At 47.5% G+C, this 27,426-nt stretch overlaps 1 protein-coding gene across 10 annotated transcripts in view; it reads left to right on the top strand.

Annotated features, from left to right (window-relative positions):
* The window catches only part of KCNMA1 (potassium calcium-activated channel subfamily M alpha 1), a 397,276-nt gene extending 372,556 nt beyond the window's left edge, over window positions 1-24,720 (top strand). For 8 of the 10 annotated variants that reach the window (XM_075610355.1, XM_075610354.1, XM_075610347.1 and 5 more), the window contains 6 exons: window positions 1,345-1,475; window positions 5,307-5,501; window positions 6,074-6,192; window positions 6,348-6,572; window positions 18,917-18,936; window positions 23,953-24,720. In XM_075610355.1, the coding sequence (XP_075466470.1) occupies window positions 1,345-1,475; window positions 5,307-5,501; window positions 6,074-6,192; window positions 6,348-6,572; window positions 18,917-18,936; window positions 23,953-24,107 (845 nt within the window). In that variant the 3' untranslated portion in view covers window positions 24,108-24,720. Of the gene's footprint in view, window positions 1-1,344; window positions 1,476-5,306; window positions 5,502-6,073; window positions 6,193-6,347; window positions 6,994-18,916; window positions 18,937-23,952 lie in introns of those variants that run through there. The other 2 variants (XM_075610350.1, XM_075610357.1) reach the window with 2 other exon arrangements.
* The last annotated feature ends 2,706 nt before the right edge of the window (window positions 24,721-27,426 follow it).

The raw sequence follows: 27,426 nt of genomic DNA, 5'->3' as shown, positions 1-27,426 counted from the left end.
CTCCCGCCCCCCCAGCCCCTGTTTGTCTATCAGTGTGATTGGCTGCTCAGACAAGAGAGACACAATTCAAAAGGCAAAACCCCAGACACCACAGGCCTTCCAGGCATCTTCCTCATGTTTGTTTCTCATTTCTTCTCCGGAGTGATCAGGCTCATGAGTTTTTGAAGACCAGAGAGATTCTTGTTTTCTTGAGGGCAGCGGGAGGTTCAGAGACGTTTCAGTTGGATAGAAACACAGATATTGCTGATAGTTAAGCACCATTTGGCTCTCCTTGTCTGGCCCGTTCTCCGAGGCCTCTGTAATGTCTCACACTCCATTTGATCCCAGTTTTCCCCCATATTTACGATACCCTTGTGTCTATCACAGGCAATTTGGAGAAAAGAGTGTATTTTATTTGCTCACAGTTAGGGTGCACAATGTCACGTACCAAGAAGTGTTGTCATGTCTATTAATCAAAAGCAGTGGTACTGTAGGAGGTAACATGATACAGTATCAGGAGCCAGCAAAAGAGCAACGCTATATATATGTATATGTAATATGCAATTAGGAAATGCCTGCACACTAAGTGTTAAGTGTCCTACAGAGGGGGTCTGTGCTATGTGCTAGATTGAAAAAAATATACAATTAAAGAAAAGACCAGAATGGTCTAATTATCAGCACTATACAAAATATATGCAGAAATAGAGGGTGTTAATGACCCATAACACACAGGATATAGATATAATATATTATATAGTGTCTTGGTGTTTGTTTAGACTATAAAGCAGTGCTCGGGTTGTGTGGGTTACAGGTAGAGATTTGCGAAACAGTCCAGAATGCAAAGGGCTGACAGTGCTAGATAAAAACATATATACTTTCCATTCTTATGGCTGCAGCAATCCTCACCTCTCTCCTGGGAGACGAAATCTCAGTGACTTCTGCTATTACCTGTGTGTGCTTAAACCTACTGATTAAATCGGGGTGGGACGGGTAACTTGGTAACATAGCCACTTCCTGGACAGCTTTTCAAATTGATCAGCGATCATGAAATGGGACCATTTGGCATCGAGCGATTCTCACATCTTCAATGGCCAACGTTTAGTGTTTCACTTCTAGTTCCATTGATAGAATCCAGAGCAATGGCTTCCGCGGGTGGTAGGGATCCAGAATGGGCTACTCTGGGGTTGAGGTTTGAGCTCACATGTTACCTGAGAGTCAGAGCTGAGCTGAATTGCAGCATTCTGTTCCAGTGTAACCCTGGCTAGAGTTCCGTGTACAGTAAGCGCGCCGTGTATATTAAGCGAGCCGTGTATACAGTGTCACTGGCTTGGTGCTGCCGCTTACTTGGGTCTCTGTGGTTTACAGTGAACGACTCGAATGTACAGTTCTTGGATCAGGATGACGACGATGACCCGGACACGGAGCTGTACCTGACCCAGCCCTTTGCCTGTGGCACTGCCTTCGCTGTCAGCGTTCTGGACTCCCTCATGAGCGCGGTAAGGAGGCGGCGTTTGCCGTACAGCCTATTCAGAACCAGCGAGCACACGATTCCCCAGATCCATCAACCTCCGCTGTGGGTTAATGCCCCCGAACGGGCGTCATCTCCCATGGATTTGAATGGGAAAACTGTATGTATATTTGTATAGTTCCAACCAGGTACACTGCTTTAGAAATGTTACAACAATAAAATACAATTACAGGACAGGGAATATACAGGAGTCCCGGCCCCTGAAGAGCTAACAATCTAATCGGAATGCGGAGAGAAGCAGTGGAAGTGAATGTGAGTGCATTGGGTAGGGTCTGTACGAACATGCTGTGGTTTAGTGAGCAGTGGTCATCCTGAGCGATTACTGAGCAGGTGAGTTTTCAGACGGGTTGTGAAGCACAGAGAGAAAGTGCTTGGTAACATTGAGAGGAAGGGAGGGAGTTTCAGAGGTAGGTGCAGTATGTGAGAAGGGGTGTAGGTGTGAGAGAACTGTAGTGACACATGGGGTACAGAGGAGACAGGCCTGAGCAGAGCGTGTATAGCGTGGTAGTGGTATTGCGAGAGAATAAACCTTAGATATAAGGTGGGCAGAGGGGGTACACAGTCTTGAAGGAGAGAAGACATTTTTTTTGTAGCCAATGCAGAATTTAATAGGGAGCCAACAGAGAATTTTCGGGGTGATAAGCAGAGACTGGTCGATAGGAGGGGGAGGTTAAATAGACTGAAGGGTAGATAACTGCAAGACAGGGAGGACAGTAAGGAGAAAGTTGCAGTAGTCCAGATGGGAGAGAGTGAGGGCATGCATTAACATTTTAATAGTAGAGAAACTGAGAACTGGTCGTATTTTTGTCATGTTAAAATAGATTTAAAATAAAAAGTTACAATCCTGTTGATTTTAATAGGAATGTTTCCCTTCATAAATTTGGTGCAGTTTTGTAGAGGGGAGACTTATAAATAATATAACAACAAACATATTATCTTAGGTGCTGCTTCAGAACCCTAAACTAATGCTTACCCATGAATCCCCAAATAAGAGGGGGTGCTATGTATTTATGTACAACGACAGTCCAAAATATTGAGTGAGACTTTCATAAATAGCCCTATATTTCATATTCAGTAAAGATTTAGGAAGTTATTTGTTAAACTGCGTTAATGCAATTTGGAGCACAGAAATTCCCCTGGACAGTGCCCCCTTTGGTACTATTGCAGTTTAATGAATGACAACCATGTTTACTAAGTAGTGCTAAGTAAATGGGCGTTAAGGTGCCTTCCTGCTTAGAATTGCTTAGTAAATATGGTCCTTAATCTTTATCTTACATTTTGAATCAATCATTGAAAATACAAGGAGTTACATAGCTGAGTGCTTTCATTTTGTTGCAGTCCCAATAAATGGGGCTGCACGTTTTAACCCTGTCTTTGCCTCTAGTGCAGGAGTGGGAAACTCCAGTCCTTAAGGGCCACCAACTGGTCAGATTCTCAGGATATCCCTGCTTCAGCACAGGTTGTGCAGTCTTCGATTGAGCCACCTATGCTGAAGCAGGGATATCCTGAAAACCTGACCTGTTGCTGGCTCTTGAGGACTGGAGTTGCCCACGCCTGCTCTAGTGCCTGCAAGACTTTGGCAGCGCAGGGGTTAACCTGAGTGCCTATGCAAAGCCGAGCGGCACACTTAAAAATGAGGCCGCGATTGGCTTGCCACGCCATTAATATTTAAAGCGCCCATTGTGCGTCCGGCCAGGCGAACGCCGTTAGGATGTCAGAGCGGACAGGACCCCACTTCCCATATACCCTAGAGTTTTTTAAAAGGACACCCGCCCGTCTCCCGTTTAACTGAATGTTTAATTGATACGTGTTCCTGTCAGAGCAGCTGGGAGTTCAGAGTCTCCCAGAACCAGAGTCCAGCGCAGGATAATGGGCTGTGACATTTGCAGCACAAAGGCAGGCTCCCAAACCGTCGTGTCACGTCTGGGAAGGCAATCACGCCTTCAGCGCACCCAGAGTCCTACAATTACACGTCCTAATGCCCCCTTATTAGATATTGCAAAGCCCTTACCTTCCGCCAATCACAGAGAGAGGAACGTGTTCACGGTGTGTTCTCTGGTGCAATGCTCTGCAGCTGGCTTGTTAAAGCGCAGTACTGAAGCTCCACGCTCTGCAGGTCTCTGCGGGAACAATGTGACGCTCTGCAGGTCTCTGCAGTGACAATGTGACGCTCTGCAGGTCTCTGCAGTAACAATGTGACGCTCTGCAGGTCTCTGCAGTGATAATGTGACGCTCTGCAGGTCTCTGCAGTGACAATGTGACGCTCTGCAGGTCTCTGCAGTGACAATGTGACGCTCTGCAGGTCTCTGCAGTGACAATGTGACGCTCTGCAGGTCTGCAGTGACAATGTGACGCTCTGCAGGTCTGCAGTGACAATGTGATGCTCTGCAGGTCTCTGCAGTGACAATGTGACGCTCTGCAGGTCTCTGCAGTAACAATGTGACGCTCTGCAGGTCTCTGCAGTGATAATGTGACGCTCTGCAGGTCTCTGCAGTAACAATGTGACGCTCTGCAGGTCTCTGCAGTGATAATGTGACGCTCTGCAGGTCTCTGCAGTAACAATGTGACGCTCTGCAGGTCTCTGCAGTGATAATGTGACGCTCTGCAGGTCTCTGCAGTGACAATGTGACGCTCTGCAGGTCTCTGCAGTGACAATGTGACGCTCTGCAGGTCTCTGCAGTGACAATGTGACGCTCTGCAGGTCTGCAGTGACAATGTGACGCTCTGCAGGTCTGCAGTGACAATGTGATGCTCTGCAGGTCTCTGCAGTGACAATGTGACGCTCTGCAGGTCTCTGCAGTAACAATGTGACGCTCTGCAGGTCTCTGCAGTGATAATGTGACGCTCTGCAGGTCTCTGCAGTAACAATGTGACGCTCTGCAGGTCTCTGCAGTGATAATGTGACGCTCTGCAGGTCTCTGCAGTGACAATGTGACGCTCTGCAGGTCTCTGCAGTGATAATGTGATGCTCTGCAGGTCTCTGCAGTAACAATGTGACGCTCTGCAGGTCTCTGCAGTGATAATGTGACGCTTTGCAGGTCTCTGCAGTAACAATGTGACGCTCTGTAGGTCTCTGCAGTAACAATGTGAAGCTCTGCAGGTCTCTGCAGTAACAATGTGGCGCTCTGCAGGTCTCTGTAGTGACAATGTGACGCTTTGCAGGTCTCTGCAGTAACAATGTGACGCTCTGCAGGTCTCTGCAGTAACAATGTGACGCTCTGCAGGTCTCTGCAGTAACAATGTGAAGCTTTGCAGGTCTCTGCAGTGACAATGTGGCGCTCTGCAGGTCTCTGCAGTGACACGAGTGATGCTCTGCACATCTCCGTAAAGAGAATATTGTTTTGCCGATATAACTAGAGGTGGTGGGAGTGATGTTCTGCAGGTATTTCTAGCAGCGAAGGGAGAAATGTTCTGCAGAAGCGTAGGAAGTGATTTGTTGTGGTTCTCTGAAGGTAGCGATGCTCTGCAGTACTTCCTATCAGGGCATGGGATGTTGCTCTGCAGATCTCTAGTTTTAGCACATTAGATTAGATCAGGAGTAGCCAACTCCCGTCCTCAAGAGGCAAGAGCTAACAGGCCAGGTTTTCAGGATATCCCTGCTTCAGCACAGGTGGCTCAATCAGTCCTTGCTTCAGCACAGGTGGGTCAATCAGACCCTGCTTCAGCACAGGTGGCTCAGTCAGCTCAACCACCTGTGCTGAAGCTGGGATATCCTTAAAACCTGACCTGTTGGCGGCCCTTGAGGACTGTGGTTGGCTGCATGGGATTGCACTGTAACGGGATCTCTCCTCTCTCCCAGACATACTTCAATGATAACATCCTGACCTTGATCCGGACGCTGGTGACAGGGGGGGCCACGCCGGAGCTGGAGGCTCTCATCGCAGAGGAGAACGCCCTGCGGGGGGGGTACAGCACCCCACAGACACTGGCTAACAGGGACCGCTGCCGCGTTGCCCAGCTGGCCTTGTATGACGGCCCATTCGCTGACCTAGGGGTAAGAATGGGGGGACCCCCGCATCCTACAGCAGGGGGACATATTAGGGGACGTTCTGCTTTCCGCAGTGATTCTTACCGTCTCTTTTCGCGCACCACGTCCTCTCATAGGGAACGATGGCAGTAGGGTGATCTAGTGAGAACAGGGCTGATTATTAAAGGGAGAGAACCCAGGTAAAATCCTGGTGACCGCGGGCAGATTTCATGTTTAGACCGGGGGCCTCTCTCTGAGACAGAGGGACAGGCTCGCTCCCATATTTCTGTCACCCTCCGATGCCACACCGAAGGGACAAACTCATTGCCATAGCTCTCCTATCTTTCTACTTGTGACTGTGTCACCCTGAATTCAGAGGGACAGATAGATGGACTCGAGCCGCCTCCTTCCTACTATGCCCCTATAAATTGAGAGGGACACGCTCAACGGGCCATGTCTCCCCTATTTCCAGGTGTTGTGCCATGTTACCTGGGATTGAGATGGACGGACACAATGGTCCATAGCTCCCTTCTGGCTGTCACCGTGTTATTGTGTTTTGGGGGTCGGCCACTCACTCATGTGCCACTTTGTTCCTGCAGGACGGTGGATGTTATGGGGACCTATATTGCAAAGCGCTGAAAACCTACAACATGCTGTGCTTCGGGATATACCGGCTACGGGACGCCCACCTGAGCACACCCAGCCAGTGTACCAAAAGGTGGGTGGGCTCAGAGCGTGGGCATCAGAAAGTTGTTCCTTTAGATGAGTAAATGAGTGTTTTGCGATGTCCGGGGAGTGCTCGTGTATGTTTCTGTTCTATATGATTTGAGCCTTGGCCTGACCCAGCCTCGGACCTTCCCCCGTCTCTCCCAGGTACGTCATCACGAACCCCCCCTACGAGTTCGAGCTGGTGCCCACGGACCTCATCTTTTGCCTGATGCAGTTCGACCACAACGCCAGCCAGTCCCGCACCAGCCTGTCCCACTCCTCACACTCGTCACACTCCTCGAGCAAAAAAAGCTCGTCCGTACACTCCATCCCAGCCTCGGCCAACCGGCAGAACCGCGTCAAGGCTCGCGACGCCCGCGACAAACAGAAGTACGTGCAGGAAGACAGACTGTGACCAGGGATGCGTTGTGTGTGTCGGGGGAGGGAGGAAAGAACCGGGGGTCTTCTGTATATACAGGGGACCTTAGCCTCTGCTGGACCTCTTTATTGCCAGAGGGACTTGCACGCATTATGCACGTGTTCAGGCCCCTCTGGCAGTGAAGGGGTTACTCGTTTTCTTCCAATAATTACAGCTAAACCCCATGCATTAATAATCCTCTTAAGTACTTAAGGGGTTAAAGGAGGCTTGGGGTGGAGCAGCGGGCCCCCCGGATCCCAGTTTGGTTCTCATGCGTTATTAGTTAATGTAGTTAACCCTCGGTCAGCAAGTGGTTTCATTGGAAGCAAAGCATTGGAAGGGTTAAAAGGCGATATATGGTGTTGGGAGGGTAGATATGTGTCCGCCGTTCCAGGGGAGGGGGGAATGGCTGCACCAGGGGAGGGGGGAATGGCCGTTCCAGGGGAGGGGGGAATGGCTGCACCAGGGGAGGGGGGAATGGCCGTTCCAGGGGAGGGGGGAATGGCTGCACCAGGGGAGGGGGGAATGGCCGTTCCAGGGGAGGGGGGAATGGCCGTTCCAGGGGAGGGGGGAATGGCCGCTCCAGGGGAGGGGGGAATGGCTGCACCAGGGGAGGGGGGAATGGCCGTTCCAGGGGAGGGGGGAATGGCCGCTCCAGGGAAGGGGGGAATGGCTGTTCCAGGGGAGGGGGGAATGGCCGTTCCAGAGGAGGGGGGAATGGCCGCTCCAGGGAAGGGGGGAATGGCTGTTCCAGGGGAGGGGGGAATGGCCGTTCCAGGGGAGGGGGGAATGGCCGCACCAGGGGAGGGGGGAATGGCCGTTCCAGGGGAGGGGGGAATGGCCGCACCAGGGGAGGGGGGAATGGCCGCACCAGGGGAGGGGGGAATGGCCGTTCCAGAGGAGGGAGGAATGGCTGCACCAGGGGAGGGGGGAATGGCCGTTCCAGGGGAGAGGAATGGCCGTTCCAGGGGAGGGGGGAATGGCCGCACCAGGGGAGGGGGGAATGGCCGTTCCAGGGGAGGGGGGAATGGCCGTTCCAGGGGAGGGGGGAATGGCCGTTCCAGGGGAGGGGGGAATGGCCGCACCAGGGGAGGGGGGAATGGCCGTTCCAGGGGAGGGGGGAATGACCGTTCCAGGGGAGGGGGGAATGGCCGTTCCAGAGGAGGGGGGAATGGCCGCTCCAGGGAAGGGGGGAATGGCTGTTCCAGGGGAGGGGGGAATGGCTGCACCAAGGGAGGGGGGAATGACCGTTCCAGGGGAGGGGGGAATGGCTGCACCAGGGGAGGGGGGAATGGCCGTTCCAGGGGAGGGGGGAATGGCCGCTCCAGGGAAGGGGGGAATGGCTGTTCCAGGGGAGGGGGGAATGGCCGTTCCAGGGGAGGGGGGAATGGCCGCACCAGGGGAGGGGGGAATGGCCGTTCCAGGGGAGGGGGGAATGGCCGTTCCAGGGGAGGGGGGAATGGCTGTTCCAGGGGAGGGGGGAATGGCTGCACCAGGGGAGGGGGGAATGACCGTTCCAGGGGAGGGGGGAATGGCTGCACCAGGGGAGGGGGGAATGGCCGTTCCAGAGGAGGGAGGAATGGCTGCACCAGGGGAGGGGGGAATGGCCGTTCCAGGGGAGGGGGGAATGGCCGTTCCAGAGGAGGGAGGAATGGCTGCACCAGGGGAGGGGGGAATGGCCGTTCCAGGGGAGGGGGGAATGGCCGCTCCAGGGGAGGGGGGAATGGCTGCACCAGGGGAGGGGGGAATGGCCGTTCCAGGGGAGGGGGGAATGGCCGCTCCAGGGGAGGGGGGAATGGCCGCTCCAGGGGAGGGGGGAATGGCCGTTCCAGGGGAGGGGGGAATGGCTGCACCAGGGGTGGCCAACTTCAGTTCTCAAGGATTACCAACAGCTCAGGTTTTCAAGATATCCCTGCTTCAGCGTAGGTGGCTCAACTAGTCCCTGCTTTAGCACAGGTGGCTCAGTCTTTGATTGAGCCACCTGTGCTGAGGCAGGGATATCCTGAAAACCTGGCCTGTTAGTGGCCCCTGCGGACTGGCGTTGGCCACCCGTGAGCTACACGTTATATGGCGGCACTGAGTTCCCTGTAGTGATGGAACAGTGAAAGAAAACGTGGATGATAAAGGTCACAGAGATCCAATAGCCCACGGAACTCAACTTTGCACCGCTGCCCTCTCTGGCAGAAAAGGGGTTAAAATCTAACTGCAGCCGCGGGGTATGACACGGTCTCCCACATTGGGCGTCCGTTCCGCCATTCCCCTCGCTGGCGCTAATGCCCCTTCTCTGCCTACTGTACACCTCCCGTCCCACCTCCCGTCCCACCTCCTCATTGGAATGTGGTCCCGGGTGGGGGGCGTTTGCGCTCTTCTTGCTGATCGTATGAAAAGGGTGTGAAAGTGACCGGCACAGGCAGAAATCCCGCCGTCTTCCGGTTCCGGTTAAACTGAAAGGGAGGGTTCTGGGAGACGCGGAGGGTGCATTTTATTGGGCCTCCGTGAGCGCTGCAGGACTATATTCTAGCATATAATCCTCCGAATTATTACCAACATAATAACATTATTGCTAAAGAAATCATTCGGATCCAGGAAGTGGTTGAAGTGCAGTATACAAAGGGACGTAGTGTTCCTGTCCATACAGGTGAATGGGTCTTCAGGTGCATCCCGGCACTAGAAAGTGTCGCCACTTAGCAGATGCGGCCCACCAAGTTTTGAAACAAGTTCTTGAGAGTCACGTTTTAACCTCTTCACTGCCAAATGGTCCTGCGCGGCATTGCTCTGCAATGTGTTGCAGGACGCTCTTACCGTAAGGGGTTAAAAATAGCTTTCACTATTATACTGCTGCGGCCGAGTTTATTCGAGCATTTGCCCGTTCTCGGCCGCAGCAGTAAACTGGCGCGCGCCGGACGGTGCCGGGCGCGCGCCGAAGCAGCGGAAGAGCACCCTCCGATCGGGGCGCTCTCCCTCCCGCTGCCGGGTCCCCCGGAACCCCCTGCCGCCGTCCCCCACATCGCGGGACACCAGGGCTCCCTCGGGGAGCCCTGGACGCGCGTGCAGGGGGCGCAGGCTCCCGATGACGCGTGACCGCGCGTCGGTGACGCGCGGCACGCCGAGGGGCGGCCACTAGCAAGCCGGGAAATCTCCCGGCTTGCGGAACTGGCCGCAGTGCAATAAACTGTGTCGGTAGTGTAGTATAAACGCAGCGATTTCATATTTTTTTTTACTTCGATTTGATCCTTTTATTCTCCAAAACGCCGGAGTTTAAAACACAAAACGAGCGTTGTTACAAAGTGTTTGTCACGCTTCAGCGACTGATAAAAGGCATCAGAACCTGCACGATGCCCAGAATTCTGACCCGGTACTGATACCTCGGACATTGCCCGGCTGATGGGGAGGCGCTGATCCACGTCAGAGTGCTGTTTTGTACCATAAACTCTTACGTCTAGATTCACTAAACTCCGTTAAACTTGAATTAATATTGCACCCAGTAACAATTAAGGGTTATGCATTAAAATATTTGACGTATCATCATGTCCACGAAGAATTATTCATTTATAGATGGCAGGTACGTCACACCTGTGAGCAGGTCACCTGCATACGGGACAGGGGTTAATACACAGCTCGCAAGCTGGCCCACTTTTCTCCTTCTCAAAGGTCCCTAAAAAAGGACAAGATCTCCCCTCAATCCGTTCCCATATACAGTACCATGTCACGAACAGCACACAAGTGAGCACGTGACATAGGAAACCAGGGTTAAAACACACGGCTACTCAGGCCATCTCACCTTTCTCCTGCGCAAGGTACTTTCAATGAGTTAATTTTAACCCCTTACTCAATTGCAATCATATCTATCCGCTTCCACCACCCAAGAAATATGCAAAAATATGTAACTCTATATATTGGCCAGGGTCTCAGGTCCCTGTTTATTATAGTAATAACTATGCACTTAACACACAAACATCTGTTGTAGCAAAATGTGTCCGAAAATGTAAATACTATCTCCAGAGCTTTCATTCAGTGCCCCAAAGCATCACTTATTAAATAATTGTTTTTTATGTGTATATATATATATATATATATATATAGTGAGTAAAAAAAAACGACATAAACCCTCCACAGCAAAGCATATAGCAAATGGAAATACAACTGTATGCTCATTATGTTAAAAATGGGTTTTGAAGCAAAAAGTGGCACTGTGTGCTCATTTGCATGTCATTTCCCAGAATCCCTTGCTGCAGTGGAAGTGCTGTCTGCTGGGTGTAATGGTGAAAGGCGGGGTTGCAGACCTGCCTAAGACATGCAGATGAGCATACAGTTGTATTTCCATTTGCTATATATATATATATGTATATATATATACATATATATATATATATATATATATATATATATATGTATGTATAAAAATACAGTGCTTCAGATAACAGAAAAAGCTTATTACAAGAAAATACAATGACAGTAAATGCAAGACAGTTTCTTAAAATAACAGGATAAAACAGAAATCCCTACATTACCATATGTTTGGATTTTCTCCAGACCTTTCACTGGCAAAGACATGAGACGTTACAGTACGTGTTTGGTCCAAAACACACCTCTGTTGAAATCTAATTTTCATAATACTTTGCAAAGTCTTATGTATTATTTTTTTCCCCATTGAAACAACATTGTAAATCAGATGCGAGATTGGGGTTTTTACCAAACAACGTTTACGTTTTGCCTCAATATATAAACGCACTCATACCTTCCCTTCTCTTATACTTAGACACGCGAGTCATATTAATATATTCAGGTGGTCATGACAGACGCAATGAGACTAATCGACCGTCTTGCTCCTAAATTTGAGTGACAAATGGATATCTGTTCTTAGCACCTCTTACCCATACAGGAATGACTGATGTCCCTATTAGCCAGCTTTGCCTTACTCTTTGGTATGCAAGTGGGGTAGGTAGTGGAGAGGTTGGAATACATTAAGCCAGGGGTGGGCCACTCCAGTCAGTCCTCAAGACCCCCCAATATAATGTAAGGATATCCCTGCTTCAGCAGAGGTGGCTCAATCAGAGGCTCAGTCTTCAACTGGCCACCTGGGCTGAAGCAGGAATATACTTAAAACCTTGTCAGTTGGTGGCCCTAATTATGTTATGTTATGGGTTATTATGTTAAATGTTCATGTAATATATGTTTATAATGTATTCAAGGTTGGTTTAGGTTTTCTTGCATAGACTTATTTAATGGTACGTGATAAATATTGCTGTCAATGTTTGAGCTCATGGATAATTCATTAGCCGTTAAATCTTCATTTGCCCGCTCACCTGCGTTAACACTCGCCAAAATGTCGCTGCGGTAACATGCAAGTTATTGCTATTAGCGCTAATTGTTTGCACTGATCGGAGTTTAGTGAATGCAGGCGGTAGTGTAGGGTTGTGCTGGAGACTGGGCTTGATGGGTAATTTGGCCTGACCCATGGGTGACAATTCTTGGGTTCCTGCAATAGTCAGAAGGGGAGAAGAAGGCTGAGAGATCCCCGGTCCCTGCAATAAGTTTAAACATTGAAACTAAAGACTGAACTCCTGATAATATAGGCGTATTCTCTAAAAACGTCAGGGCGCCAGACCTCAGCGAGCTAGCGAGATCCCGTCCCGTCCCGTCCCTCGCCATGTCATGGGAAAACATTATACCGGATAAATTCATTCACTGCCAGGCGGACCGGACGTATATTGCAGGCTTGCTGGCAGTAAAGGGATTGAACTGTAAGGCAATAAGGCACTTTGTGGCTAGGGTGTCAAAGCATAAATCATAACTTTACTGTCACAAAGAAATAAGCAAATCCGCTGCAATGCCTTTATCGGCACAGTATTAATATGCAACGTTGTAGCGGTACAAAGAAACAGCAGTAACACATCTCCCGAGAGCTAATGCTTTAAAAAAACATCATACGGGGAAGATTTAAAGCAGCAAAACATGAAAACATCCTACATGGTTTTTTTTTTCTGGTCTGTAATATTGATAAATACGTTCTGCACTTCTTTGTAACTCCGAATGCCATTTTTAATGATTTTTTTCATGTACTGATAATCCTTTGGTTGCTATAGCAACCATTTAGAAAGTCATATCCACTTCCCCTTTTGACAGACCTTTTTGAGCTTTGCCCTCTGGCAACAAGGTATCACAAACAGATCTGTTGCTCTGTTCCGAACAGCAGACTGTCTATTACTCTGAAAGCTGTAACAATAATGTGTTACACGTAGTAATAGAATGTTACATATCAGTCTTATAGGAACAGAGGTCACTGGCACCTAAAGCAAAATATACTAAATCCTCCGACTGTACAAACTCTGCCCAAAACCCTCACACACCCAGGTGAAGGGAACGGGGAGTTCATTGGCTCAGCTTGATACATGTGTCCCTAAGACAAAGTAAAGTCATGTATGTATCATGTATGTTTCAGCAGCTGCGACCTAAAGACATGGCAACCATATGATGTCTTTAGCCTTGTCCCGGGCGCAGGAAGTGTACCCGGCTCTGTCCGGGGCATTTTAATATATATCTATATTTATTTATTTTAGATGTCGCATATAATGTTTAAAAACCCTTTCATTGCTGGAACGTCGCGAAACACATTGCTCTGCATTTCATGCCCTACAGCAATGAATGGGTTAACCACATCACTGCCAGAGAGGCCAGCGACGCATTGTTCTGCAGGCCTCTCTAGCAGCGAAGAGGTTAAGGCAGGGCTGGCCAACGCCAGTTCTCAAGGGCCACTAACGGGTCAGGTTTTACGGATGTCCCTTGGGGCCTGAAGTGGGCCACCCCTGGGTTAAAGCAATAAAACACTGCAATAATTTGTTTACACGCCAAATGATTCCCTGATTCCACTTTCAGTCCCTTTCCCGTGTGTTATCCGATGGTATCCAAACTCCTGCAGTGCTCGTGAGAAAGTGTTATTTCAGTTGACACCGCGGCTATTAATGAATGTCCCTGTTCGTCTCCCTGAAATCCTGCCCCTGTAATTGTTATCGCCCTGCATGGCCCTCGGGTTTTTGGCTTTAACTCTGACCTTTACTGGTCTTGTACAACCAGTATACATACTGTATATGTATCTATGTGCCATACGTATGTACTTTGTATCGTCTGTGCCAAGAAACTTCGGATTTGATCCCATCCCTTTAAAGCAGCAGTATGTGTATAAAGGTTTATTAATATTTATGCATGTCTGTATGTATGTCTGAGTGTGTGTGTGTGTGTGTGTGTGTGTGTGTGTGTGTGTGTGTGTGTGTGTGTGTGTGTGTGTGTATACACACACAAATATATATAGTGTGTATATAAGGCAGCACTCACATAACAATCCAGTCACTTACCTGGGTGCACTAATAGGGATCTGATAATCAAAGTAAAAGTGAAATAGGCCCGCACAGGTATTTGGAATGAATAAAAGGATTTAACACATCAACATTTCAGTCCAATTTGAAGTACCTGTGAGTGCCTATTTCAATGTTATTTTATTCTTTTTATATATATATATATATATATATATATATATATATATATATATTGCACACACATTCATACACATTTAAGGGATAGTATGCTTTAGTTTGAACAATTTACCTTCCTAAATCCCCAGATGAATAAATAGTGTTCGCTGCCGCTGCATTGCTTGTGCAGTAGCTCATTGCTGTATATTTGATTTGCTCAGCAAGACGTTTCCTGGTTTGTTTCTAAGTAACTTACAGTTCCAGCTGCTTATTATGAGCAGGGAATGTTTAGACGAATTAATTCCATTCTCAATTTCTATGCTCCTGTTGATTGAAGCTCAGAACCCTCATCTTACCTCAGAACTTGGGGTACTGATTACGTACGTGTTATATGTGTACTATTTAATAACAAGATCAGATTGTGTGTGTGTGTGTGTGTGTGTTTATTTAGTGTATACGTATATAATATTGGAAGGCCCTTGTGTTTAAAGATTACAGTGAAAGTGTTAATGGACCAGTTGGAAGTATACCCTACAAGCTTGTGACTTTCAGGGGTCATACTGCTTCATGACAGCAGGGGACCGCCACTGGGTAAATGTAAGTTATATTGTGACTTCATCGGATTGATAGTTGCCATTTTATATCCACCTAGGGCAGGGGAGGTCAACTCCGATCCACAAGGGCAACCAACAGGTCAGGGTTAAAGGATATCCCTGCTTCAGCTTAAGCGGGTTAATCAGTGGCTTAGTCAACCACCTGTGCTGAAGCAGGGATATCTTGAAACCCCTCCCCTGTCGGTGGCCCTTGAGGACTGGAGTGGCCCTCCCCTGATAAGGTAGTTACTGGGATATTATGTAGCAAATGCACTATTCTTCCAGTCGCCTATAAAACCTGTAGGATTGCGACAATGCAGATAACAAGTTAAGGGACATTACTGTGTCCCTAATCTCCTGTCTCTGTCGCCCTGCCGAGGGACGGACAGATTCAGAGGTTCACGGGTCACACCTGATCCTGTTATCACCTTACAGAAGAAAGGGGACATGAGATGTTCAAGACAGGAAACCTTTACAGTTGAAGACAGTATTACATCCATTATAAGCTGTTATAAATAATGTGTTTTATCAAAGTGCTCAATACTGCTGCTTTATACCCTCTTGTGTTAAAGAAAACTCTCATACTATAATTATAACAAGCTCAGGCTCTTTCATTCCAGCTGAATGACATTACAGTTTGCCATTGCTCTGACAGGCAAATAACTATATTTTTTTAGATGCTTCGGATAAAAAGCCGTATGTACCGTAATACTGAATGGTTGTCTGGATTGATGAGAAAACAGCTTTTCTCTAGGTTCCTAAACTCTCATGCCTTAGTTCTGAAGGAAGGTTTAGAGCTCGCCCTACGTATAGTACTCACTGAACCGGAACAAAAGAATTGGAGGGGCACCGTATGCTGTCAGGGGTCTGATCCGGTAGGAGACGCCGTTGTATGAACGCGTTCAATGGTACAAAGGCAGAGGGCACTCATGAAGAAAATGTTTCTTTGTAGAAGATACATATTCCTCCTACGCGTTTCGTTTCTAGCTGGGACCGAAACGCGTAGGAGGAATATGTATTGTCCATAAAGGAACCTTTTCTTCAATTTCACGAGTGAGCGCCCTCTGCCTTCCTACCATTGAGCTTGGGTGTGAAGGAGCCAGCAAAGGGTTGTTCTCCGCTGCAAAGAATTGTTCATCCTTCCAGAAAAGACAGGGGGAAACCAGCATTGCAAGCTTGTTACTTTAGCAAAACAATGTTATTTGCAGTCTACCGGCTGGCTTTTTTACTGTACCTCACTGCCAACTAGACTGCTTGTAATAAGCACAGAGAACACCTGCAGGCTTAGAACATGGCCCGGCCGCCAGAGGGTGACTATCTCTGCAGTTCCTGGTGCAGAGAGTGGGATATAGTAAAGAAATGGTGAGAGGGTAAATACTCGCTCTGAAGTTTCCGGCGTGGCCAGGATGCAGTGGCAGAGTGGCAGAGTTCACGGAGTGGCAGAGACGGGTGCGGAGCGGAGGGATTTTCGTCGTAATCCATATTCATATCTCACACTCCCCATTTGGGAGCTGAGATACAGAGCTTCCCAGACCTGTTTATTCCGTCAAACAAAAATCTCGGCAGAGTAGAGAGAGGACCACGGTGTCTTCCTGTGGCCGTGGTCTGTGGACGTGGTCAGGGCACGTGTTAATACCCATATCACACCAGAACACCATTAAAAAAAAAAATGTTTCCATGTGCCCACATCAAGGGTTAAATGGCTTCAGTTTCAACTAAATGTTGCACTGGACCCCTAAAATAATCATTTTATTTTGCTTGTACTCTTGCGCCCCATCTTTCCCCCCCCCCCCCTCCACTGTAAACATTTGATCTGAAGCCACGTGGGGTATATCACTTTGTAGGATATTGTGCTCGTGTTGGGAACCTTATAGGTTTCAACTGGATAACTAATATCTAACTCAAACGCTTGCAGTGCTGCGTTACCCTGTGAGCTAAGCCAGAGCTGTTAGGAGGAGAGAGAAAAGTTAAGGGCTCTAGTGCCAGCTCCTCACCGGTTCCCCCACATCGAAGCCGCACAGTGCCTTATTGCACTACACCTAGGAATCCTTATTTTCGGCTCCTCACTCCCGTGACACCGCGCTGCACCAATGTTATGTATATTCTGTGAGCAGGTTCTGAAAGAACGTTTCTGAATAAAAACGGAAAAGAAAAAAAAACTGAAAACATCCTACCTGTGGCGTTCTTTCTAAAGTCAGCGGCGTCCGTCACTGCGAACGCGAGCTGCAGCGCACTGCTGCCACTCTGCCACATTGCTTCTGTACTGTACAATGTGAGGGAGCAAGCAATCATTTGTATCTACTGCGTGTAGTGGAACAATAAATGCTCAATGAATCCCGACTCATCCTCAAAGCAGCAAACACCCCACTAAGATTTGTTTTTTTGTCCCAACATTTCTCTTTCTGTTTTACAGGGTGGGAACCGGGCTCCTGAATCGCACTATTCTCAGCTCTGGGGACCCCCTCGATTTCTGGGGACCCCTTTGGTTTCTGAGATACATACCAGTAAAGTTGAAATCTCCCTCGAGGGGAAATACAAATGTTGTAACATCTCCTGTCAATAGGAAACCGCAACATGGGAGGTGGACGTCATTTAAATCCCCTTTACAAAGCAGGAAGTAAGACCGGTAACTTCACTGGTTAGTATTTCAGGAGCCGGGGGTCTCCGGAGATGAGAATTACGTACAGTGGTTCAGCTATAGAGGCTCCAACAGTTTCAATCCTGTATATAAAAAAAAAAAGCGTGGGGGGGGGAGATTAGGTACGGAGAATCACGGCTTTAACCGAATTCTGCATAGGGCCATGTGTACTGAGACGTGCTATGTCATAAAGACCTGTTACTGTCCATTTAATGGGGGTAATTCTATAACCACAGAATCAGCCGTTCGGTCCTAAATCAATAGGGATTTGCGGCTGCAAACAGCTGCGTTGGTGGATACAGAATAAGGTCCTAAGTGTCGTCCCCCCCCCCCCCCCCTGCCCTTCAGAGGCAACTATCTTGAGAATCGGGGTTTCCAGGATCTGAAATTACCACCGTTCTGCTCCAGAGACCCCTTCCCTTATTCCCACCTAGTCAAACATCCCTCCCCCCCCCCCCCCCTCCGAGAGGTAACGCCGCTTTCAGCCCCTAAGTTACCATGCGTTTCCAGCCCCATGCCACTGCAGGTGTAATGGTTAAAGTGCTGAATTTGAATACATAAGACTGGATTGAACCCTCTCCATGGCCGCGGACTCTGTGTTGGCAAATCTCGTTACCGCACTGTGCCTATCCCGTGCCTGGTAATAAAATCAATGTCTCTCCCCTTTGTGCGCAGCTGTGCAATGTGCGCCGGATTCGCCAAAGAGTTGGCCCTCCACACTCAAAACTAAAGTAACCAGCCCACACAAGTGGTAAATAAAACTACGGTGAACCGTACTTATAGCCACTAAAAGGGCCCGCCCCGTTGTATTTGAGGTGCTGCTGAGCCCAGTAATATTACGGCTGAAGTCCGAATCGAAGGCGAGGATGATATAGAGGAGAAATGTGGCAATGTAACTGCTCACAGATGAGCAATTCGCCAGGACAAATAACAGGAGAGCAGTGGGCAGACGCCAATAAAATTCCGATTTCAATTTGTTAAAGTGAATGATGATTTCACGGACTAGAGATTTGCTTTATTTCATGGGTTTTGTAACCGTTTCATTGCCGGAGGGACACGTTATGCTTTGCACTGTGATTGTAGAGGATAGGTGGGATACTCGGAGACCGTCTCCAGTAGCCCATACTCAAGCCTTTTCTATCCTTCCTATTAGCATCCACAACAAGGCAGGAGAAAGCAGGAGAAGACCTCCGCCCAAAGCCCCTTCCCCTGCTGCAGTGTTGTACATGATACAGAGTTGCTGCTTCCTGGCTATAGTCGTTACACCCAGAATGAGAGTCTGAGGTTATATATTGGGATAGTACAATTAAAACCCGAGTAGGCTGAAGCTTTCTCGGAGTAGGTCATGGCTCCTACGACAGCTTGGGACAGTTCAATTCTCTCATACTGCCGTAGAACCCCCGGAATGGCAGCAGTTACATGGAACCTTGTCCCGTTAACGCTGAGGGTGCTGTAAAAGTAAATATGAAACGTGCAAAAGAACAGCTTCTCCCCTCATCCCTCCCCCACCCTCCTTTGTTCCTCCCCCAAATACCCCAAGTGCAGGGCTGTGCATTGTGTTCAAGGCGTTGGAATAAAACTCACCTAGCTCACTTCTCTCTCTAAATTGCAACAAGGACGAATAGAATGGGCCCAGGTATGCATTCTCCCGGTTCTGCCGGTTCTGCATGCAGCTAGAGGCTTCTGTGGACTTCCTCCTTCTTCTAAAACTCTGTCCTTGTGAAACCCTGTGTGAAACTATGAGCGAAAATGCAGAACGAGGATATTAACGATGACGACCGAGGCCACGAATGTTCGAATCCCTTCACTGCTGGAACGTCTTGCTATGCATTGCTCTGCATATTACAGCACTGTACATTGCTCTGCATATTACAGCACTGTACATTGCTCTGCATATTAAAGCACTGTACATTGCTCTGCATCTTACAGGTATGTGCACTGTTCTGTACATTACAGGGACATGCACTGCTCTGCATATTACAGGAACATACATGGTTCTGCACATTGCAGTGCTGTGCTGTTCTCTGCACATTACAGGTGTGCATTGCTCTGCAGCACATTGCAGGCTATTCCAGCTGCCAAGGGGTTCCTGCTGTTTGGTATTTTTCTGTTTCTCTTCTTGTGTTCTGTGTAATGTTGTTTGAATTTGATTTCAGCTTTCCCAGAGTCCTGATCTGAGCTGCTGTGCTGTGCTCCTGTCTCTGTGACTCCTCACTGCTGCCTTGCTTTCTCGCATGCAGCCTGGTTGTGCTTTTTTTTTGGGTTGCAATTCCATTTCTAAGTCATCCCCTCTATTCCCTCCTTTCTCCTCCTCATCACCGCCATTATGTCCATGTTATCTGTGTGTTGGTTTGTACAGTTACCACTAACCCACAAATATTGTGTGTGGGTGAGAGTTAGGCCTTCAGTTATACACCTGGGAATCTAACCCCAGGACTACTTACATCGCTGACACTACAAGAGCACAAACTAGGGCCCCCCACCTTAACGCAGCCCTCCTCGTTGCCCACGGTAAAGACACGCTGCCACTAAGTCTCTGAGCGGAGACCCCAGCGGTGAAGGGCTTGGTTGAATTCTTGTTCAAATGAAACATATGGTGGTTATTAGAAACAAAAGCTAGCTGTGTGTGTTGTATGGTCATTAACAGGACATATACCAATTACACACTACTGCTTAAACCCTTCCCTTAGTATTACCACCCGGGGGTTTTTGCTTACAAATCCCTATTGCGCCTCTGCCTCTTCCAGTCGATAGATTATTAATGGAACGCCAAGTGTTCTGCTCCAGTGGCTCAATGCCCCACCTCAGGGGTGCTCAACACCACTCCTCAACAGGTCAGGTTATCAGAATAGCCCAGCTTCAGCACAGGTGACTCAATCACTGGGCCTCTGATTGAGCCACATGTGCTGAAGCTGGGATATCCTGAAAACCTGACCTGTTGGGGGGGGGGGGGGGGGCTGAGGACTGGAGTTGAGCCCCCCTGCTCTATCTTCTCAGCCCCCATATGTATTGGTCTTTGCACAATGGTAGCCACTGGATTTTCTATGTATACAGTAGCTCTGGCACTGCCTTTTGTCCGAGCATTGCACCAGTTCCACGCAAAGCCATTATTTGATGCACAGCTCCCTTTGTGTGTCTTTATTAAGGGACAACACTCCTGATCTCTTCAGTGGGATTTCTTATGGATGTGTGTGTCAGGCTCTGTACATCAGAAGTGCACTCAAGAGACTCTGACACACGGCCACCTAGTCTTGAGCTTCAGAGGCAGCTGAAAGAACCGGCAGCACGGACTTTTTGGAAGCCGGGTCACTTCCCATTACGCCCATTACCAACAAGTCACCTTTCTTTTTTTTTTAAGGAAAAAAGATGGCAATGAAGCAAAACCATTAGGGCTCCAAAATGGCGGCCAAGTGGTTAGTATTAATTCCCCCAAAGTTTTGCTCCAATACGGCAGACTGAAGGTGTTGGACGGAACGATTGGATGAATAAATACTCATCATTTGACCACTATTTGGGAGCGTTACTCTCTTCGCTTCATTTCCATGGGATCCACCATTGAGTTTCAGCACCCGCAGCTATCTCCAATTTGTGGGTGCACGTACACCTCTATATATTCTTTACATCCTCCAGAAGACGCATCTAAGAATGAGCGGGACTTCTAGGAGTGAAACCAGGAGATATTGGGGCGTTTTTCCGATGAGAGGAGCGTGCTCGCGCTTCTCTGGCACTTCCACTGATAGTTTAATGCAAGATTTTGTTATAAAAAACTAAACTTTATGATATCGATTCAATAGCATAAAGACGTCCCCTTTTTACCAAACCGAAGCAAAATGCTAAAAAAAAAAATAGAAGCAGCAGCGTAAGCACAAGGGGAACGCACGCAAAATAGATATAAATAACCTCTATTAAAAAAATAATAATCATCCTAAACATTATATGTGAAATGTGTTCATCTGATCAGAGTTAGGCTTTTAACACCAGATCGGCGTTGCTGTGAGGCACTATTGGGCGCTCTCGAATGAAATATGTCCCACAATGTGTCAGGCGCTGACTAAATGGCTTTTTAAATGGAAGTGAAATTATTTTGATGTGTACACATCTCAGGGTTTTTATACAGCCCACTGTTAAAACGAAGCATCCAGATCCGTCTCTTTAAAACCCTCATTCATAATTCAGAGCTTGGGATGTGTTCTAAGCGATCTGGGGAGTTTAAAAAGAAAAGAATTAAAAATAAATATTCCACTCTTCTTCCAGTGACAGTTAACCCCTGCAAGCTCTGTGTCCTGCAGTCGCTGATGGAGTTGGGTTATATTAAGAGAAACCCGTATTTATTTTTCTTGTTAACTTTTTTTGTCACTAGACAGGCTGCCCACACTTGTCGGGGTCCCTGATCGAAGAGCTTGCAATCTGTTGCCAGCCTCTCTGGCAACCAGAGGAGTTACATTTCCTGCCGATACAAGTGATGCTAGATTGATGCAGAGTAACTTGACGAGTTTACTTGATGTAAAGATATGCATATTATAAAGAACTCTTTTAAAACCAAAATGCCCAGCCTGGGAGCTTAATACACAGACTCCAGAACATTTTTAGTTGTTGACGGCTTACTAGCCACGCACATGAGTTAGTAGTAACAAAGTTAATTAGGTAAATCAGTAATGCTAAACTCCTGTCCTCAAGATCTGCCCCCCCCCCCCCCCCCCGCCCCCCAACAGGTCAGGTTTTACGGCTATCCCTGCTTCAGCACAGGTGGTGCAGTCAAAGACTGAGCCTCTGATTGAGCCACCTGTGCTGAAGCCGGAATATCCTTGAAACCTGACCTGTTGGGGGGATCTTGAGGACTGGAGTTAAGCACCCCTGAGGTAAATGACAAACTAATCAGCAGGTAATAAGGCAGAGATAAATAAAGGCTTTGCTTTAACCCATCACATAATGGCAAATCTCAGGGATCCCAGGCAGAGCTACAGTACAATCACAGTGAATCCGCTTCTAGCTGATTCCCCAGAAACATTCCTTCAGATCTGTACCTGTCCCCCTATCATGGCTGCCTTTTCTTTCTCTTTTCTTTTTGCCCATGGTTTGGTTTCGGTTTGTGATATGCATTGGGTTATTCGGCTTCCAGCACTAACTATGCCTGTCTCCCTCTCTCCTATTTTATCTCTCCTCCAAACCCACCCCTCCATATTTTCTCTCTGTTCCCGTCTACACCTCTCTTGCTGCTACTAATCCCTTCCTATGCTTCTCTCGCACCCACAATCTTTCATTTTTCCATGTTCCACATTCTTTTCTTTTGACATCAAACACATCTCATACTCTACTCTTTATATCTTTCTCGCTTTCTTCCCAACACACTCCCTTCCATCGTATCCCTTTCAATCCCTCTCCCGTCTCTTCTCCCAACACGCTCCCTTCCATCTTATCCCTTCCAATCCCTGTCCTGTCTCTTCTCCCAACACACTCCCTTCCATCTTATCCCTTCCAATCCCTGTCCTGTCTCTTCTCCCAACACACTCCCTTCCATCTTATCCCTTCCAATCCCTGTCCCGTCTCATCTTCCCAACACACTCCCTTCCATCTTATCCCTTCCAATCCCTCTCCCGTCTCTTCTCCCAACACACTCCCTTCCATCTTATCCCTTCCAATCCCTCTCCCGTCTCATCTTCCCAACACACTCCCTTCCATCTTATCCCTTCCAATCCCTCCCCCATCTCTTCTCCCAACACATTCCCTTCCAATCCCTCTCCCGTCTCATCTTCCCAACACACTCCCTTCCATCTTATCCCTTCCAATCCCTCTCCCGTCCCTTCTCCCAACACACTCCCTTCCATCTTATCCCTTCCAATCCCTCTCCCGTCTCTTCTCCCAACACACTCCCTTCCATCTTATCCCTTCCAATCCCTCTCCCGTCTCTTCTCCCAACACACTCCCTTCCATCTTATCCCTTCCAATCCCTCTCCCGTCTCTTCTCCCAACACACTCCCTCCCATCTTATCCCTTCCAATCCCTCTCCTGTCTCTTCCCAACACACTCCCTTCCATCTTATCCCTTCCAATCCCTCTCCTGTCTCTTCCCAACACACTCCCTTCCATCTTATCCCTTCCAATCCCTCTCCCGTCTCTTCTCCCAACACACTCCCTTCCATCTTATCCCTTCCAATCCCTCTCCCGTCTCTTCTCCCAACACACTCCCTTCCATCTTATCCCTTCCAATCCCTCTCCCGTCTCATCTTCCCAACACACTCCCTTCCATTTTATCCCTTCCAATCCCTCTCCCGTCCCTTCTCCCAACACACTCCCTTCCATCTTATCCCTTCCAATCCCTCTCCCGTCTCTTCTCCCAACACACTCCCTTCCATCGTATCCCTTCCAATCCCTCTCGCATCTCTTCTTGTACTCTTTCCTTATTGTCCCACCATTTCTTCTTTTCCACCCTCATCCTGTGTCCTACCTCCATCCTTACACATTCTTTTTTTATTCTACTCTCTCCATTTCTTTCCCATCTCACTTTAATTTCCTTTTATATATATATATATATATATATATACACACACACCCATCCCATCTGTCCATTCTCTTTCTTGATCTGTCCCTCATTCTTTCCATACCTGCATGGTCTCCTTGCTTCCTCTCCCCTATCCCGAAACTTTGCTTCACAGCCGAAAAGAAATGGTATACAGATGAAACTGAAAACCCTTACCCCAGAAACATTCAGATTAAGCCAATGAGCACGCACATGGCGAATCAGATTAATCAGTACAAATCAACAAGCAGCTTGATACCGCCAATTCGAGAAGTGGAAGATGAATGTTGAAGAGAACTTATTGTTTGTTTTTAACGGGGGGGGGAAAACCACACGTACACAGAGCTTCGTCATTTCCAGACCTGCAGACAGAGGACACGCTGCGGAAACAAATCCGAATAAACTGCGGACGTATCGGAGACGGGCGCGGTGATGTCACTCAACAGGCCTGTCTGTAAAGACTTTGTATGTCTGCTGGAAACAAAGAGACTGTGAGAAGAAAGTGTAAAATATTTTATTTATAAATGAACAGCATCAATATAGTCATGTATAGCCTCTAGTGTTTTAAATTATTTTTATTCATTAGAAAGAAAAAAATATATATATTTTTTGTCGAGTCTTTGCCCAGAAACCAAGGAAGGAAAAAAATATAGCCATTGTTATGGGAGAGTTATAAATGAAATTAATTTTGTGTCAAATTGTTAATTGCTATGAACGTCTTCGCCGCTAATAGGGCCAGCAGAGCATCTCCCAGTACCTCATCAGACATGCAATGCTCTGCAGACCTCGCTAGTACAGGAGAGGTTGCATAGAGGATGCCATTGTCTTGACTTATGTTCCATGCTTCAGCCACAGAGTATTGTACAAGATCTGGATAATCTTTATTGAAATTGCTTCTTTTACATTGTGTTGTTTTCTTTGTGTGACCATCGTCAACTGAATATTGGGGGTCTGTAAGTAAGACGTCACGGGGCGCCGGCCATGTAACAATTGGTGAAGTTCTGTGTCTAACCTCATTCCCGCCATAGGGACAAGCATTGCAGAGCAATATAACAACACGCAGAGCAATATCATAACATGCAGAGCAATATAACAACACGCAGAGCAATATAACACGCAGAATAATATAACACGCTGAGCGATATAACAAGACGTAGAGGAATATAACAACACGCAGAGGAATATAACACGCAGAGGAATATAACAACACGCAGAGCAATATAATAACATGCAGAGCAATATAACAACACGCAGAGGAATATAACACACAGAATAACATAACACGCTGAGCGATATAACAGGACGTAGAGGAATATAACAACACGCAGAGGAATATAACAACACGCAGAAGAATATAACAACACGCAGAGCGATATAATTTATTTGTATTTATTTATATAATGTTTTACCTGGATGTAATACATTGAGAGTTACCGCTCGTTTTCAAGTATGTCCTGGGCATAAAGTTAAGATGACAAATAATACATGGTTACAAATACAGTTACATAAATGAACAGGGTATACATTATATACAATACATTGCATGCACAGTTAGAGAAGATGTATATTATAGGCGTATGTAACAGTTACAGACCAGGTTAAAATGTGAGACAGCCTTAGTTTTGAAAGAATTTAAACTAGTGGTGGATGTGAGAGTCTCTCGTAGGTTGTTCCAGTTTTGGGGTGCACGCTAAGAGAAGGAGGAGCAGCCGGATACTTTGTTGAGCCTTGGGACCATGAACAGTTTTGGAATAATAACAAAACGGAGCGATATAATAACACACAAGGAAATATAACACGCAGAGCAATGTGTCACTGGCTCATCTGGCAGAAAAGAGTTAATTGGAGTGGAGGCGTTTTGCCAGTGAATGTATTGGTAGAACACCAGTGCAGCCAAACCCACTTGAAACCAGTCCCAGAAAATTAGCAAACATTGAATGTAACTTAAATACCGTATTGGTCTGAATATCGTGCTATGTTTTTTCCCTAAAACTGTCCTCTTATTATATGTAGAACACCTTCAAAACTTTACGGTCGTATTATGTGTGAGGCCGTGCTATATTCGGGCCAATACGGTACTTCTAAGTATTGAACTTCTTATGTTTAAACCATGGATAAAAAAAACAAGCTCTTGAAAATTTCTTCCCTCTGACCTGTGTGCCCCAAGTTCAACTCAGCGAGTCCAATCACATTTTTAAACAGCTTAGCAGTGTTATTGGCTTCCGTAGAAAGACCGACCCCTTAAAGCAGAGGTGATCAACTCCAGTCCTCAAGTGCCACCAACAGGTGAGTCACTGATTGAGCCACTTGTGCTGAAGCAGGGATATCCTGAGAACCTGACCTGTGGTGGGTCTTGAGGACTGGAGTTGAAAAACTCTGCCTTAAAGTAAGTGCTTTCACCTGGAACACCGGATTTAAGCCCACCCTCTACGCATGGTTATCTGTTTGACAAATTATGGCACCAAAATGACTTTGCAAACACAGGAAGCGCTAAATCTCACGGGGTCGGGAATTGGCTGCACTGGAAATATGAGCAGGAGGCATCGCCGCGAACATTGCAACTCGCGAGTGTGAGCGGAGCCCTAATGGAGAGATCATGTGGCTTCTCGCACCAATGATATGCAGTGGGATGTGTGCAACTGGACAGGGGGTTGCTTCTCAGCACCACCAGCAGTGGACAGCTCACAGTCACTGCCCTCGTGGTCTTACTGTCCTGACATTGGTGAACCAAACGCACAATTCCTTATTCCTCGGATATGTGTTACAGGTATTCCTGGCACAGCATGGGTGGGGAACTTCAGTCCTCAAGGGCCACTGACTGAGCCACCTGTGCTGAAGCAGGGATATCATAAAAACCTGACCTGTTGGTGGCCCTAGCGGACTGGAGTTGCCCACCCTGCTGTAGAGGTACTAGAACTGCACAGCCAAACCATTACATCTGCTCTGCCTTACCCAGCCGCTAATGCAGCTGACCCTAATCACATCAGTTCTGCACGTGTCAGCTGTAGACGTTTCATTGCATCGTCTAGAAATGTTTGACAAGATGTTATGTGGGTAAGTGTTTGTATGTTATTAAGACGCTGAGCTACCTTATTAACATATACGGCTTCTTTCCAAACTATGCCTGTATGCTGTAGTGGAAAACTTTACTAACGCAACTGAGCGGGTGCTTCTGTGGACAGAAACCTGCTGAAACAAGATGGTATATTTCAATTCCATGTCTGGGAAACGACAGTAAATGCAGACACAATATATGATGCAAACTGAAGCTTTCTGTGCACTGCATACAGCAGGGTTTAAACCCTTTTTGATTTTGTTAAGGAACTCTATCATTATACTGTGAAATTCTGAGGAACCCCAACCCTCTCTAATAGCGCGTCTGAGATCAGATACATTGTAAGGAACCCCAACGCTCTCTAATAGCACGTCTGTGATCAGATGCATTGTAAGGAACCCCAACCCTCTCTAATAGCGCGTCCGAGATCAGATGCATTGTAAGGAATACCAACCCTCTCTAATAGTATGTCTTAGATCAGATGCATTGTAAGGCACACCAACCCTCTCTAATAGCGCGCCTGAGATCAGATGCATTGTAAGGAACCCCAACCCT

Source organism: Ascaphus truei, chromosome 8, assembly GCF_040206685.1.
Source record: "Ascaphus truei isolate aAscTru1 chromosome 8, aAscTru1.hap1, whole genome shotgun sequence".
NCBI lineage: Eukaryota > Metazoa > Chordata > Amphibia > Anura > Ascaphidae > Ascaphus > Ascaphus truei.
The sequence above is the reverse complement of the archived record's forward strand: the minus strand, read 5'-3'. Positions and strand labels throughout refer to the sequence as shown.